The following is a 17729-nucleotide window of genomic DNA, read 5'->3' on the forward strand; positions in this document are numbered from 1 at the left end:
GGGGGGAAAAGAAACTGCCCCTTTTCAGGACCCAGTCTTTCAAAGATAATTAGTAAAAAAATCCAAACAACTTCACAGATCTTCATCGTAAAGGGTTTAAACACTGTTTCCCATGCTTGTTCAATGAACCATGAACAATTAATGAACATGCACCTGTGGAACGGTCGTTAAGACACTAACAGTTTACAGACGGTTGGCAATTAAGGTCACAGTTATGACACCAAAGAGGCCTTTCTACTGACTCTGAAAAACACCAAAAGAAAGATGGCCAGGGTCCCTGCTCATCTGCATGAACGTGCCTTAGGCATGCTGCAAGGAGGCATGAGGACTGCAGATGTGGCCAGGGCAACAAATTGCAATGTCCGTACTGTGAGACGCTTAAGACAGTGCTACAGGGAGACATGACGGACAGCTGATGGTCTGCCACTGCGAAGACCACGTGTAACAACACTTGCACAGGATCGGCACATCCGAAGATCACACAGGTGGCAACAACAACTGCCCGAGTTACACCAGGAAAGCACAATCCCGTCATCAGTGTTCAGACTGTCCGCAATAGGCTGAGAGAGGCTGGACTGAGGGCTCGTAGGCCTGTTGTAAGGCAGGTCCTCACCAGACATCACCGGCAACAACGTTGCCTACGAGCACAAACTTACTGTTGGTGGACCAGACAGGACTTGAAAAAAGCGCTCTTCACTGACGAGTCGCGGTTGTGTCTCACCAGAGGTGATGGTCGGAATCGCGTTTATCGTAGAAGGAATAAGATTTACACCGAGGCCTGTACTCTGGAGCGGGATCGATTTGGAGGTGGAGGAACCGTCATGGTCTGGGGCGGTGTGTCACAGCATCATCGGGCTGAGCTTGTTGTCATTGCAGAAAATCAACGCTGTGCATTACAGGGAAGACATCCTCCTCCCTCATGTGGTACCCTTCATACAGGCTCATCCTGACATGACCCTCCAGCATGACAATGCCACCAGCCATACTGCTTGTTCTGTGCGTGATTTCCTGCAAGACAGGAATGTCAGTGTCCTGCCATGGCCAGCGAAGAACCCGGATCTCAATCCCATTGAGCACGACTGGGACCTGTTGGATCTGAGGGTGAGGGCCGTACCCCCCAGAAATGGGAACTTGCAGGTGCCTTGGTGGGAGAGTGGGGTAACATCTCACAGTAAGAACTACTGGCAAATATTGTGCAGTCTATGAGGAGGAGATGCACTGCAGTACTTAATGTAGCTGGTGACCACACCAGATACAGACTTACTTTTGATTTTGACCCCCCCCCCTTTGTTCAGGGACACATTCAATTTCTGTTAGTCACATGTCTGTGGAACTTGTTCAGCTTGTCTCAGTTGTTGAATCGTGTTATGTGCATAAAAATATTTACACGTTAAGTTTGCTGAAAATAAATGCAGTTGACAATGAGAGGACGTTACAGGAGAGGAGATGGAAGAGAAAACATCTATTAAAAACTTGGTTGAAGAGAGAGTAGTTGCCATAGAAAACAATTTACATTTCATTACCTACATTTGAGTAAGTCGCAATACACTCCAACTTGCACAATGCACACTCAAACCTTTAACTGTGACTCCTCGTCAGACAAATATTCCTCACACAGAAAAGCAGGCCCAACACTTCCAGTTAGTTATTACTTAAGAACAGCACTTCATCACATTCAAAAGGGGGAGTATATAAATATAGTGTGAATGCTCACAGCAGGCTCCTCAGATGGCCTAGTTATTATAATAACCATTTCCTCAGATTGAAAACGCAGTGCAGATATTTCAGGCCTATCTGAGCTAACCAGCAAGCACTGCAGCTGAGCTGAGACATGGTGGACTGTGGGAAACTAAACCGACTGCACCGACTCTGACTATGCAAAAAGACAAATCTATAAAAAATAATAATAATACTTCTTAAAAAAAGTATTTTTTTCATTTTTTTTATTTTTTACATATGTTTGACTTTGTTGCATTTACACATTTCATGCAAACACACAACTGATCGTTGGCTCCTCGTAAGCACGTTCAATGTGTTCATTCATTTAACTTTCAGTCTTACTGCTTGTTGGGAGCCAAAATGAGCTCTCGTAATAAACTTGTCTATCAAAAGAGCTTGAGCATGTTATAAACAGAAATAGTACTCATGTCTCAAATACACAGATACAAACATGGACAGCAGCACCTGTGAGGATCCTAATCCTGAGCAGCAAAGGTCCCCCTTCAAACACTTAACATCTTTCACAATAGAAGCTACCTTGGAAATGCATGTTAGACATAGATAATTCTACAAAGACAACGATGGTATTTTGGCAGCAAGAGTTAAAAAAGGTGCAATATGGAGAAACTGCTCCGCCTCCACCATTTCCTGGTTGCTAAAATTCAAATAGTTTGCGTAATTTCAGTTTGTGACAAGTGTAGAGAATCACTAACATCTAAACCTCTGAAATACATTATTTTTGAGGGGAATATATACTGTATTTTCAACTGGTGTACAAAACCAAAAGTAAAAGACGTAAAAACATAACTCAAAAATGGGAAGCATAGAAATAGCGCACAAATAACAACTACCGCTTCTTAGACCTGCTTTCAAATGATCTATAAACATCTATTTCTATGGGAATTTGGTCGGGTCGTCAAGTAGAAAAAAATATTGCAGCTTGCAACTAGCCGACCTCAAAGAATATCTCTGAGTCTGGCAAAACGGCCTTGCTTTCTGTTTTGTTATTTTATCAAGCTGACCGGCTACATTGTTGAGAAAAACAGAACTGAAAGGCCATGCAACATCTAGCCTTCTTGGTGTCGTGACTCAGCCGAGAGCACGATGCTGTGGGCTAAAAAGGTGCCGTCTGCAATTGCTAAGTGGGTACAGGATCCACAATAAAGTGTAAAGAGGGGGTTCTTCCTCCCACTGGGTAGATAAGTGTGTGTGTTTGTGTGTTGCATGTGTCAAATCAAAATCACATTTTGACACATTTTGTAAACACCAGGTGTACACCAACAGTGAAATTTTCTGAAACTGCTTGGTATAGAGGTCCTGGATGGCAGCGAGCTCGATGTGTGTGCTGTGAGGAAGGCCACCTACTCTTCTCCAGGGCTTCTATCTCTCAGAGACCTGCAGCTAACAGCCTTTCTTTTTTTGAGCATACCAAACATTACAAACACCTTCCTAATATTGCATTACCCCCCTCCTCAAAGATATTGACAACAGGCTAATTAGCACATCACTTAACAGTAACATATTTATTACAGATCACAGCAGAACTCTGGAATCGGAATGTTGTCAATTCTCATTTCTGTAGTCTATTCTCTAACGTTGATTAGAAACTGTGTGGTTCGAGATCTGCATGCAAATTTGGCGTACAGCCGTGGTATATCAGACCGTATTCCCTGGGTATAACAAAACATGTATTTGTACTGCTCTAATTACATTGGTACACAGTTTACAATAGCAATAAGGCACCTTGGGGGTCGTGGCATATGGCCAGTATACCACGGCTAAGGGCTGTATCCGGGCACTCCGCTTTGCGTCGTGCATAAGAACTAGGAGGTCGACCGATTAAGCGGCATGGCCGATTTAAAGTTTTCATAACAAATCGGTAATCTGCATTTATGGCTGATTACTTTGCACTCCATGGGGAGACGGCGTGGCAGGCTAACCACCAGTTATGCGAGTGCAGCAAGGAGCCAAGGTAAGTTGATAGCTAGCATTAAACAAATCGTATTTAAAAAACAATCCATCTTAACATAATCACTAGTTAACTACACATGGTTGATGATATTACTAGTTTATCTAGCTTGTCCTGCGTTGCATATAATCGATGCGGTGCCTGTTAACTTCTTGGTGACAGGGGGCAGTGTTTTCATATCCGGATGAAATGCATGCCCAAATTCAACTGCCTGCTACTCATCACCAGAAGATAACATATGCATATTATTAGTGGATTTGGATAGAAAACACTGTAGTTTCAAAAACTGTTTGAATCATGTCTGTGAGTATAACAGAACTTATTTAGCAGGTGAAACACCGAGGACAAACCATTAAGATTTGAGGTCACTCTTTCAATGGGTTTCATTGGGAATCCAGATTTCTAAGGGACCTTCTTGCATTTCCTATCGCTTCCACTGGACGTCAACAGTCTTTAGAAATTGGTTGAGGTTATTCCTTTGTGTAATGAAGAAGTACGGCAATCTTGAACGAGGGTCATTTGAAGTGTACTGTTAGATAGAAGAGCATGGCCAGAAAGCATGCTTCAGTTTGTTTTCTTACTGTATTGAACACAGTCTTCAATTTTATTGTTTATTTACATTAAAAAAATACCTAAAGTTGTATTACAAAAGTAGTTCGAAATGTTTTGGCAAAGTTTACGGGTAACTTTTGAGACATTTTGTAGTCATGTCGCGCAAGTTGGAACCGGTGTTTTTCTGGATCAAACGCGCCAAATAAATGGACATTTTGGATATAGACAGAATTAAATCGAACAAAAAGGACCATTTGTGATGTTTATGGGGCATATTGGAGTGCCAACAAAAGAAGCTCATCAGGCATAAATTATATTTTTATTTATGCATTTTGTGTCGTGCCTGCAGGGTTGAAATATGGTTTCTCTTTGTTTTCGGAGGTGGTATCCTCAGATAATAGCATTGTTTGCTCTCGCCGAAAAGCCTTTTTGAAATCTGACATGTTGGCTGGATTCACAACAAGTGTAGCTTTAATTTGCTATCTTGCATGTGTAATTTAATGAAAGTTCGATTTTTATAGTAATTTATTTGAATTTGGCGCTCTGGGCTGATTCCTCACTGTTCTCATGATCATTGCAAATCCTGTTTTATGTGCCAAATAGTGGTCAGACAGTTGAGTAACAGAAACACACTGAACACAGAATAAATAAAAAAACACTAAAAACACAGAAAATGATGAAATGTAGACAAGAACCCCCCCCCCTTCCACACAGCTTACTTTTTCCTTTCTCCCTCTCCTAAAGATAAACTTTGCCTGGGTCTGGTGCGATTACGTTGTCCCTCCTGGGAGCTTTGGTCTGCTCTCCTCCAATTTGGGGTTTCCAGCAGGGCTATGCGTCCCTGAGTCTCAACACTCCATAACCGAGGGGGGCAGGGAGTTCCGTTTGAGTTTTACTTCCAGCCCTTCTCTGAGAAAAACACTCCTCCGGGTAAAAAGACAGACCGTGGCTGTACTATAACCGGGCGTTATAGTTAGACAAATAACAAGACAAGCAGTGATGATTAGGTAGGTAGCCGAGCGGTTAGAGCATTGGGACAATAACTAAAAGGTTGCTTGTTTGAATCCCAGAGTGTGCAAGGTGAAAAATGTTGCCGTTCTGCCCTTGAGCAAGGCAGTTAACCATCACAACAACTGCTCCCCGGGCACCAACGACGTTGATCAAGGCTGGGTTAAAATGCGGAAGACACATTTTGTTTGAATTACATTCAGTTGTGCAAATGAATTTCTATCCCCTTTCTATTTCCCTAAAAATACCCAGGTAAGACCAAGGTTCCTAGTCCGGTGTATTTGTCGATATGGCCAGACAAGCAGGGGTTTACAGTGCTTTCAGAAAGTATTAATACCCCTCAACTTATTCAGCCTGAATTGAAAATGGATTAAATAGGTTTGGGTTCTCATACATCCATCTACACACAATACCCCATATTGACAACGAAAACATGTTTTTAGAAATGCCAGTACATTTATTGAAAATGAAATACAGAAAATCTAATTTACATAAGTATTGACACCCGAGTCGATACTTTCAAGAAGCACATTTGGCGGCAATTACAGCAGTGAGTCTTTCTGGGTAAGTCTAAGAGCTTTGCACACCTGGATTCTACAATATTTGCCCATTAATCTTTTAAAAAATGCTCAAGTCTGGCCATTGATTTTCAAGACGACTTAAGTCAAAGCCAACGAATCCATTTAGGAACATTTAATGTCTTGGTAAGCAACTCTGGTGCAGATTTGGCCTTGGGCTTTAAGCATATCCATAACATGATGCAGCCACCGCCATGCTTGAAAATATGAAGAGCAGTACTCAGTGATGTGTTGTTTTGGATTTGCCCCAAACATAACTTGAAACAAAAAGTTAATTTCTTTGCCACATTTTGCAGTATTACTTTTTTGCCCCCTGTAGAAACGTACTTATTTTCACTCTGTCACTCATTTAGGTTAGTAGTGTGGCATATCTACCATGTTATTGATCCATCCTCAATTTTCTCCCATCACAGCCACGGAACTCCTTAACTGTTTTAAAGTCACCCTTGGCCTCGTAGTGAAATCCCTGAGTGGTTTCCTTCCTCTACGGGAACTGAGTTAGGAAGGACGCCTGTATCTTTGTAGTGACTGGGCGTATTGCTACACCACCCAAAGTGTAGTTAATAACTTCACCATGCTCAAACAGATAATGTCCACTTCTTTTTTTCTTCTTATCTACCAATAAGTCCCCTTCTTTGCGAGGCATCGGGAAAACTTCCTTGTGGTTGAATCGGTGTTGAAAATTCACTGCTCGACTGAGGGACCTTACAGAGACGAGGTAGTTGTAGGAAGAAAAAAAACATTCAGACTATTACTACACAGAATGAGTCCATACAACTTACGTGACATTTTTACTCATTCACTTAAAGGCTTGTCATAACAAAGGGGTTGAATATTTATTGTCAAGACATTTCAGCTTTTCATTTATTACATTTGTAAAAAACAATATCTAAAAACGTAATTCCACTGGATGTTACGGGGTATTGTGCATAGGCCAGTGACAATTTTGAATTGAATCCATTTTAAATTCAGGTTGTAAGAGAAAATATAGAAAAAGTCAAGGGGTGAGAATACTGTAAGGCACTGAAAGTATAGGCCTACCTCGGAGACTGACTAGGGAAGAAGGGTGGGAGAGAGAAGGGGTTGTGCCTAGCCATCTCATACTCTATTGCGCCTGGAATGTAAATGGCACAGGGTTTTCAGACAAAACATCTAAAGTCAGCTGTTTTTAATCTCTCATGTTACAGGTTAAAAAAAAATACAATTCAAACAATGTACTTGAAAGCTCAGCCAGAAGCCAGCCAGCTCGGTCTTCACTCTCAATACAGCTTGAAGGTAAAAGTAGACATTTGCACACAATTAGGATATAGGATATAGTGACTGCATTGTTTGAGTCAGCTTCTTTCGTGTGCTGAATTACATTTACATTTACATTTAAGTCATTTAGCAGACGCTCTTATCCAGAGCGACTTACAAATTGGTGCATTCACCTTATGACATCCAGTGGAACAACCACTTTACAATAGTGCATCTAAATATTTTAAGGGGGGTGAGAAGGATTACTTTATCCTATCCTAGGTATTCCTTAAAGAGGTGGGGTTTCAGGTGTCTCCGGAAGGTGGTGATTGACTCCGCTGTCCTGGCGTCGTGAGGGAGTTTGTTCCACCATTGGGAGCCAGAGCAGCGAACAGTTTTGACTGAGCTGAGCGGGAACTGTACTTCCTCAGTGGTAGGGAGGCGAGCAGGCCAGAGGTGGATGAACGCAGTGCCCTTATTTGGGTGTAGGGCCTGATCAGAGCCTGGAGGTACTGAGGTGCCGTTCCCCTCACAGCTCCGTAGGCAAGCACCATGGTCTTGTAGCGGATGCGAGCTTCAACTGGAAGCCAGTGGAGAGAGCGGAGGAGCGGGGTGACGTGAGAGAACTTGGGAAGGTTGAACACTAGACGGGCTGCGGCGTTCTGGATGAGTTGTAGGGGTTTAATGGCACAGGCAGGGAGCCCAGCCAACAGCGAGTTGCAGTAATCCAGACGGGAGATGACAAGTGCCTGGATTAGGACCTGCGCCGCTTCCTGTGTGAGGCAGGGTCGTACTCTGCGGATGTTGTAGAGCATGAACCTACAGGAACGGGCCACCGCCTTGATGTTAGTTGAGAACGACAGTTTGTTGTCCAGGATCACGCCAAGGTTCTTAGCGCTCTGGGAGGAGGACACAATGGAGTTGTCAACCGTGATGGCGAGATCATGGAACGGGCAGTCCTTCCCCGGGAGGAAGAGCAGCTCCGTCTTGCCGAAGTTCAGCTTGAGGTGGTGATCCGTCATCCACACTGATATGTCTGCCAGACATGCAGAGATGCGATTCGCCACCTGGTCATCAGAAGGGGAAAGGAGAAGATTAATTGTGTGTCGTCTGCATAGCAATGATAGGAGAGACCATGTGAGGTTATGACAGAGCCAAGTGACTTGGTGTATAGCGAGAATAGGAGAGGGCCTAGAACAGAGCCCTGGGGGACACCAGTGGTGAGAGCGCGTGGTGAGGAGACAGATTCTCGCCACGCCACCTGGTAGGAGCGACCTGTCAGGTAGGACGCAATCCAAGCGTGGGCCGCGCCGGAGATGCCCAACTCGGAGAGGGTGGAGAGGAGGATCTGATGGTTCACAGTATCGAAGGCAGCCGATAGGTCTAGAAGGATGAGAGCAGAGGAGAGAGAGTTAGCTTTAGCGGTGCGGAGCGCCTCCGTGATACAGAGAAGAGCAGTCTCAGTTGAATGACTAGTCTTGAAACCTGACTGATTTGGATCAAGAAGGTCATTCTGAGAGAGATAGCGGGAGAGCTGACCAAGGACGGCACGTTCAAGAGTTTTGGAGAGAAAAGAAAGAAGGGATACTGGTCTGTAGTTGTTGACATCGGAGGGATCGAGTGTAGGTTTTTTCAGAAGGGGTGCAACTCTCGCTCTCTTGAAGACGGAAGGGACGTAGCCAGCGGTCAGGGATAAGTTGATGAGCGAGGTGAGGTAAGGGAGAAGGTCTCCGGAAATGGTCTGGAGAAGAGAGGAGGGGATAGGGTCGAGCGGGCAGGTTGTTGGGCGGCCGGCCGTCACAAGACGCGAGATTTCATCTGGAGAGAGAGGGGAGAAAGAGGTCAGAGCACAGGGTAGGGCAGTGTGAGCAGAACCAGCGGTGTTGTTTGACTTAGCAAACGAGGATCGGATGTCGTCGATCTTCTTTTCAAAATGGTTGACGAAGTCATCTGCAGAGAGGGAGGAGGGGGAGGGGGAGGAGGATTCAGGAGGGAGGAGAATGTGGCAAAGAGCTTCCTAGGGTTAGAGGCAGATGCTTGGAATTTAGAGTGGTAGAAAGTGGCTTTAGCAGCAGAGACAGAGGAGGAAAATGTAGAGAGGAGGGAGTGAAAGGATGCCAGGTCCGCAGGGAGGCGAGTTTTCCTCCATTTCCGCTCGGCCTTCCGGAGCCCTGTTCTGTGAGCTCGCATTGAGTCGTCAAGCCACGGAGCGGGAGGGGAGGACCGAGCCGGCCTGGAAGATAGGGGACATAGAGAGTCAAAGGATGCAGAAAGGGAGGAGAGGAGGGTTGAGGAGGCAGAATCAGGAGATAGGTTGGAGAAGGTTTGAGCAGAGGGAAGAGATGATAGGATGGAAGAGGAGAGAGTAGCGGGGGAGAGAGAGCGAAGGTTGGGACGGCGCGATACCATCCGAGTAGGGGCAGTGTGGGAAGTGTTGGATGAGAGCGAGAGGGAAAAGGATACAAGGTAGTGGTCGGAGACTTGGAGGGGAGTTGCAATGAGGTTAGTGGAAGAACAGCATCTAGTAAAGATGAGGTCGAGCGTATTGCCTGCCTTGTGAGTAGGGGGAAGGTGAGAGGGTGAGGTCAAAAGAGGAGAGGAGTGGAAAGAAGGAGGCAGAGAGGAATGAGTCAAAGGTAGACGTGGGGAGGTTAAAGTCGCCCAGAACTGTGAGAGGTGAGCCGTCCTCAGGAAAGGAGCTTATCAAGGCATCAAGCTCATTGATGAACTCTCCGAGGGGACCTGGAGGGCGATAAATGATAAGGATGTTAAGCTTGAAAGGGCTGGTAACTGTGACAGCATGAAATTCAAAGGAGGCGATAGACAGATGGGTAAGGGGAGAAAGAGAGAATGACCACATGGGAGAGATAAGGATCCCTATGCCACCACCCCGCTGACCAGAAGCTCTCGGGGTGTGCGAGAACACGTGGGCGGACGAAGAGAGAGCAGTAGGAGTAGCAGTGTTATCTGTGGTGATCCATGTTTCTGTCAGTGCCAAGAAGTCGAGGGACTGGAGGGAGGCATAGGCTGAGATGAACTCTGCCTTGTTGGCTGCAGATCGGCAGTTCCAGAGGCTACCGGAGACCTGGAACTCCACGTGGGTCGTGCGCGCTGGGACCACCAGATTAGGGTGGCAGCGGCCACGCGGGTGGGAAGCGTTTGTATGGTCTGTGCAGAGAGGAGAGAACAGGGATAGACAGACACATAGTTGACAGGCTACAGAAGAGGCTACGCTAATGCAAGGAGATTGGAATGACAAGTGGACTACACGTCTCGAATGTTCAGAAAGTTAAGCTTACGTAGCAAGAATCTTATTGATTAAAATTATTAAAAATGATACAGTACTGCTGAAGTAGGCTAGCTGGCAGTGGCTGCGTTGTTGACTTTGTAGGCTAGCTGACAGTGGCTGCGTTGTTGACACTACACTAATCAAGTCGTTCCGTTGAGTGTAGTAGTTTCTACAGTGCTGCTATTCGGGGGCTAGCTGGCTAGCTAGCAGTGTTGATTACGTTACGTTGCGTTAAAAGAACGACAATAGCTGGCTAGCTAACCTAGAAAATCGCTCTAGACTACACAATTATCTTTGATACACAGACGGCTATGTAGCTAGCTATGTAGCTAGCTACGATCAAACAAATCAAACCGTTGTGCTGTAATGAAATGAAATGAAAAATGTGATACTACCTGTGGAGCGAAGCGGAATGCGACCGGGTTGTTGAGTGCGGAAGTTCTATTCAGTAGACGTTGGCTAGCTGTTGGCTAGCTAGCAGTGTCTCCTACGTTAAGGACGACAAATAGCTGGCTAGCTAACCTCGGTAAATTAAGATAATCACTCTAAGACTACACGCTCTAAACTACACAATTATCTTGGATACGAAGACAGCAAAGACAACTATGTAGCTAGCTAACACTACACTAATCAAGTCGTTCAGATTTAAATTAAATTAATTAAATTAAATTAATACAAGAGACGGCCGAAAAACAAATCGAGTCTTCGAGTTCACTCATATTGGCCTAGTTACTCTAGATAAGACAGAGTGTGGAAACAGCAAGCGAGCCGATTTCAAAACAATTGGCTTGTATTCTTTCTGCAAGAGGACTTTTTCAGCTTGAAAAACACACCTCTTTGGATGTTTTCATCCTGAACTTTACCTCAGGGTTGGGGGAGGGGGAATACGATTTGCAAGGTCACGACCACGAGGAAAATAAATAAGCGGTTAAATAAGTGGTCGAGAAAGCAGAAACGTGCAGAGGAAAATCAAGGGATCACCAAATATCTCCACTGTATTAAAGCGAGTAATCGACAGGGACTAAAGAGATTACTTGAGCATGAAGACTTTACTTCAGTTCAGCAGACGTTTGTTCTCTGGAGGAGTCCGAACCTATTCACGGAAGGTTCTGAGTGAAATTTTAGGTAGCTGAAGGCTACATTAAAATCTATTTTATGATGTACAGGGATCTGTGTATTTAGATAACCTTTGGCTTGGAGTCCTCATGCCACACTGGTCTCAAAGCTTCGGTCATCACGCCTTACTCACTTGGCTCAAACAAAGGTTCAGCGATGGTCTGTTTGTCCCAAAACAATGTCCAACCTTGAAGACAAGATATTATGAATGGATCTGCAACAGAGTGTGATTCAGAGTCATGGTCTCGCAATAGACAGGAGAGTCAGGTGAAACCAACGCCAAGCCAACCCAAGGAAACGTTTTCCCATCCAAACTGGAACGGAATGTTCAGTCGGAGCGTATAAACATTTTCACTACGAGGAAGGTGGAGGCCTTTTGGAGAGAACCTCTAACTAACATGTCCTCCTGGCCAGGACTGTCCGTTTCAACTTACACAAGAGCCAAATCCCTCATGGATGAACGCTAGGAATGTGCAAAAACCATCAGGCCCAACGAGCCAAAAACAACAGAGGGAGCAGATGCAGAGGTTAAAAATAGAAACAGAGGGGGACTGGGTCAGTTATCTAAAAGCTTCATAGCTTCACACACTCCTGTCTTGTAACCCCCAGCCCATGACCAGAGGGTCAAGTGGAGACTTGAGTATAGTGCCTGTATGCTGTCATACACACTCCTGTCTCCAAGAATGCAGCCCTGTAGCTCAGCACTGGCGTTTAGGTGGGGACTTGAGTCTAGTTGCGTGGCGAGTTCTTTCACTTACTCAATGCAAGGCCAAACGTCACTACAGTCAGAAATCAAACGTCAGAAAGAATTCAACCACATCAGCTATTTCCATCTTTCATTTCTGCCTGAATTGAAACCATCTGTCTGAGGCAATTATGTTAAGAGTGGAAGTTAGTTCTGGCTAGACAGTCTTGGTGTAATTAAGCTCCAGTCAGTAACACACAAATTTGGATTTGTGGGGATTTAGAGGATTAGCTGTAGTTGGAATATTAGTTACACAGTATCCTATCACAAATAAAAACACCTCAATAACTGACCATGTGGTAGTCGTCGTCTCAGAGCAGGGGTAAGTAAACAAGATAGGGCTTTTAGCAAGCAGACAGGTTGTCTCCTAAATGTTACCCTATTCCCTACATAGTGCACTACTTTTGACCAGAGCCCTGGCTAAGGTCAAATGTAGTGCACTCTATAGGAAATAGGGTGCCATTTGGGATGCAACGGCAGTCTGTTCTTGGCCTTGCCCCTGCTCATTTCTACCAACCCCCTCCCTGGCAGGTTTGTTGTGACTGCGTGTGACATGTACCAACGCAGGTCCCCCCATGCCATCCTGAAATGTACGCTCCACTTGTGAAACTCCAGACGCCCGTTGCCTTGGCGACAGCCCGAACGGAAACTCAGAGCTCCAGTTTCTTTCTTAAAGCCGCTGTGTCGATCAACAGATCGACCAGGGTCAGCAGGTGTCACTGGCATACAAAACAACGGTAGTCAGTCTGGGTCTCTGGACTATGTCCTAGACTGAGAGACAACATTTAAAAAATATATATATTTTTTAAAATAAAGGTTCTCACATTGGTATTAGAACCGATGTACAAAGTTTTTTTTTACCCTTACACATCTTTGAAATGTTTCATAGGAAACACAACATTCCATTCTGTTGAGGTCGTTCATTTAGCGACCGTGTCTAGGCCTACCTACTACAAAATCAATAATGCAGCGGTGCTGGAACTAGAACCTGAGCAACAATGGAAACAAAGGGACAGAATAAACCACCGCGGTGAGCAGCACACCTAGAACTGCACCAGGAGTGTTCTGCACTATGACCGGTTTCCCTCAACAACCAAGATGGGAGTTTTCAGCAGTAGAACTAAAAGTAAAGTGGTAAGAAGTTCAGCTGACTAAATTGTTCAGGCCGATGATTACAAACTTTGTTTTGAAAGACTTTAATGGAGGTCAGAAAATGTCATATGCAAAGAACAAAATACATAAACATAACATTAGTATTATGCAATTTTGGCCAAGAAGGTATCAAGAGAGTGATCCTTAGAGTCTGCTAAATGGCATATATTATTATATTATTATTACTTATTTTCACCTTAAAATCTTGATACAATTACAAAACCATCTTTGGCCGATAAATTTAAAATATTCACAGTAATCCATCCTAAAATCAAACAAATATGCAAACATGCCTCAGGGACCAGAAAGTACCAAAACAAAAAGTAGCTTTTTCTATTCCACCAAAATGCTTTGCGCTCATCCTGGCAGCGTCGAGCGAGACAAGATTAGACTTAACCACATTAAAAAATACCTTTATGAGTAATGGCCCAATAGGCCTTGTGACCCTTGACTGCAGTACCTTCCTCTGTGTGTCTGCCAGTGCCCTCGTCTGAACCGGGCACATACAAATACATGCCCCTGTAGGAAGGTCAGCTTGACAGGCCAGAGCCAATAGGAAGAACAGAATGACTTGAACTGGGCTCTCATTGGCACCGGGCCAGCCACTTTGTTCACTATTTTACTCTGTTAGAACTGCCAAATAAATCCAGAGCTTCAGTCATCATAATGATATGAAAGAAACACATTAGGGGACAGAGTCGGAGAGATAAGGTTTACATAAAAACAGCTGGAATCCTATCCAACACATTCTTCCTGTGTGTGTGTGTGTGTCTCTCAGAATAGCTGCCGTTTCTGGATCCTTTAATCCCCACCTACTATAGCTACTAGCTAATAAGGCACTCAAGCTGTTAGTTGCGCCTGCAGGCAGAAGGTCAGAGCCTGGCTAGGCAATAACAACACTGTTGTGACTTGCACCCTCTCTGAGCAATAGGCAATAATTGTTATCGCCACTGACGCTATAGTAGGCAGCTCTGTTCAGACAGGCAGTCTCGAGGCTAGGGAGATGGGCTCCCCATGGGCTTCACAAGCAGGACTGACTGAAGGTCGGAGCCTCACTCTCTCAGTTTGACCCTTTCTACTGCTGTAGTGGCTCAGATATTTTATTTTTCACATGATCGGTTCCAGCACGGTTACAGCAACTGCGGTGAACACGTAAAGCACAGCTCATCTCAGTCGTGTGAAAAGGTTCTAAGTGGACTTGGAGCGGTGGAGCTGAAATTCCCCCAGGAATTTCACTGCAGGGGAAATGAGCGTTTGGGTCAAAGGGATGTGAACACACACTAATGACCCAACTGAACCCGATGAACCCTTTCGTTGGGGGCCGAACCACAAACACACACACACAAATGACGGGGGCCCGCAAAAGGGATGTGTGAGCAAGAAAGAGGGGAGGAGACTATTACTAAGATGAGAGAAGTTGCATTACTCACCGCCACTGCTATCATGGAATCGTCCGGCTTCCATTCGGCCTGCTGATAGAAGCCAAACTGGGCTGCTGCCTTCACTGACTCTATGTAGCTCACTATCAGAACACTGGGCTGAAAGAGACAGAGAAAGACAGAGCGTGAGAATGTTTGTGAGATTATCCTAGGATACTTTCGAATTTTCCCTGTTTAAAGTCTACCGCTGTAGTGTTTCAAAGTAATAACAGTAGTCAGTGTCCCATGAAGCAGGCTCTGAAGAATGCAGGCAACATGGTTGCCGGAAACTTGCACAAAATAGTACAACCGAACAACCCCTGAAATATCACACCATGTGGCATACATCACAAGTAACATTAGCCTGGGCAGCCGCTAGTGGGCTTTATGAGTCTCCACTATAGTCTGGGCTTGACGTGTCCAGCCAGTGATACACTGCTGTCTAGGGCTATCCCTACAACAACAAAATCTTGGTCGACCGAGAGTTGTCCCTGTTCTATCGACCAATGGTCACACTGTTAAACTTTTTTTTTAAATGACAGCTAGTGCCTGTGTGACTGGCGCACATTCTTGCTCTCGTCCCTACTGCATGATAAAGGCACCACAGCACAGAAAGCGTTTCTTACTTGTTTGACTGAAAAGTTCTCCTCCCAAAATCCCTAATTTGCTTAGGGAAAAACCCTCAAACCCTTGTTCTCCTTACCTGAAAAACATGAAAGCGTCATATGCATGTGACCAATAGTCTATCATAATCACATCAATAAATTGGTTCTAACAAACTACGAACAGTAACACGTGACAGCAAAAAGGATGTGGAGGATGTGAAAAAGAAACGTAAAAAAACAGGCTAATGTTTATTGCTTGCTCAGGAGGGAAAGGGGAAGTCAGATCTGTGGAAGACATTAGACTTAGTTGTGGAAGCTACTGAAGGTCAAGATAAAAAGGAAGTTCTAGGAGCAAGCGTTACGTGAGAATTGTGTGTTGCTGTCAGATTGCAATATTATTACTTTTTCTGACCATTTAGAAGTGTGCACACTAAATAAGTATTCTAGAGTCTGTTCAAAGAAAAAAAACAAGATTATATAAAGCCTTTATTACAGCAGACTAATAAAGTTGCATGCATTCGTGAATTATGGTTTATTTATTGTTTAGGCTGATTGAAAGCTCTTGTTATTTCATTTTAAAACTTAAATGCTTGATTTCAAAGCATGAATGCCTCTTATGCTGTGTGATGGCATGAACGAATAATTGATACATATATAATAACAATTGATATATATAATAATAGAGATATATATATATATATGGGCCTAAGTAAAGTTACAGCATTAAGACTAAACAGGATGCGCATTTAGGCCTACAGCTCAATGGGTTATACAAGGCTACTACTACTAATAATGATCATAATAATAATTGTAATAACAATAAGGAGATCAAGAAAAAGGAGGAGCACGAGCTGCGTGCATATTATGTGTGACAAACAGGTGCTGTTAGATTACAATAAAAATGTTCTGCCTGTTTGGAACACTAAAATTCAAAGTACAGAAGTCTGTTCAAAAAGCCTTTATTACAGCATAGCAAAGATGAAAAACAACCGAATCTGTGTAATTGCTTTCTCTGACATGAGGCTTGGTGCTCACAGAATCATTAGGCTATTAAACAAACACTCAAACAGGCAACAGAGGCAGGATGTCTTATTTCTGTTGATATACGTATGATTTAAAAAGCCAGTTGCATTTAACAATTAGGCTATTGAATATAGACCTAATTAAGTTGGGGTGTCCTGTCTTCAATTTTCATGGACAATTAAGCTAAGACAATGGCTGTTTCCTCATCTCTGCTGCTGCCGCCTACTTCTCAATCCCACTATGCTGATTAACTTTGCTATTATGGACATAGCAACATAGGACGCACTGAAGATCTAGTTTCAGAGCTGTGGACAGCGACCGTATCCAACGCGGGAGAAAGCACATTCGTTATAAAATATATTTATTAGTGTTGCACCATTCTTTTTTTTACATAATATAACCATATGCAATTTCAGTATCACATGTCTTAGAGTGAAGGACAGTGCCATCCTCGTGGTCTCCACAATGGATTAGACCACAGACAGGCGAATCAGACAGGTGTCTTGTGCACCATGAACAAAACAAAAAGTCTTGAGACTGCTAGACTAATGAAATCTCGGTTGACCAACAGCCTATCGACCAAACAATCGGCCAAACAAAATCGACCAGTCGACTAAATGGAGTCCGCTCTACTGCTGTCCACATAAAACATTTCCCATTCAGGCTGCAGAGCCTTCGATTTGCTCCTCAACTAGATTTAATAGCGGGAAGGCGGCGTGAGAAAAAATAAAAGGGAAATATTTGTACTTTCTTTATGAAACATTTTACCCTGGCTGAATGTGGGGATGCATACCATGCCTCTCAAGGCAGAACTTAACGAGATCTGACACTAGCTCAAGATGCTTAGTAAAGTTGGTCTATAAAGGGATACTTTGGGATTTGCCAATGTAGCCCTTTATCTACTTCCCCAGAGCAAGATTAACTCATGGATACCACACACACACACACACACACGTAGTTTGAAGGAAGATGCTAACTGAGTTAATCTCGGAGAGAGAGTTCGGAGAGTTCATCAATGAGCTTGATGCCTTGATAAGCTCCTTTCCTGAGGACGGCTCACCTCTCACAGTTCTGGGCGACTTTAACCTCCCCACGTCTACCTTTGACTCTTTCCTCTCTGCCTCCTTCTTTCCACTCCTCTCCTCTTTTGACCTCACCCTCTCACCTTCCCCCCCTACTCACAAGGCAGGCAATACGCTCGACCTCATCTTTACTAGATGCTGTTCTTCCACTAACCTCATTGCAACTCCCCTCCAAGTCTCCGACCACTACCTTGTATCATTTTCCCTCTCGCTCTCATCCAACACCTCCCACACTGC

The 17729-nt window shown here is 44.2% G+C and overlaps 1 protein-coding gene across 1 annotated transcript in view; it reads right to left on the reverse strand.

Moving 5' to 3' along the window:
* The window catches only part of LOC124047651 (guanine nucleotide exchange factor subunit RIC1-like), a 69120-nt gene that overhangs the window by 30495 nt on the left and 20896 nt on the right, over window positions 1–17729 (reverse strand). The window contains exon 2 of the mRNA XM_046367965.1: window positions 14795–14902. Coding sequence (XP_046223921.1) covers window positions 14795–14902 — 108 coding nt within the window. The remainder of the gene's footprint in view (window positions 1–14794; window positions 14903–17729) is intronic.

This window comes from Oncorhynchus gorbuscha, linkage group LG11 (genome assembly GCF_021184085.1).
Source record: "Oncorhynchus gorbuscha isolate QuinsamMale2020 ecotype Even-year linkage group LG11, OgorEven_v1.0, whole genome shotgun sequence".
In the NCBI taxonomy this organism is placed as follows: domain Eukaryota; kingdom Metazoa; phylum Chordata; class Actinopteri; order Salmoniformes; family Salmonidae; genus Oncorhynchus; species Oncorhynchus gorbuscha.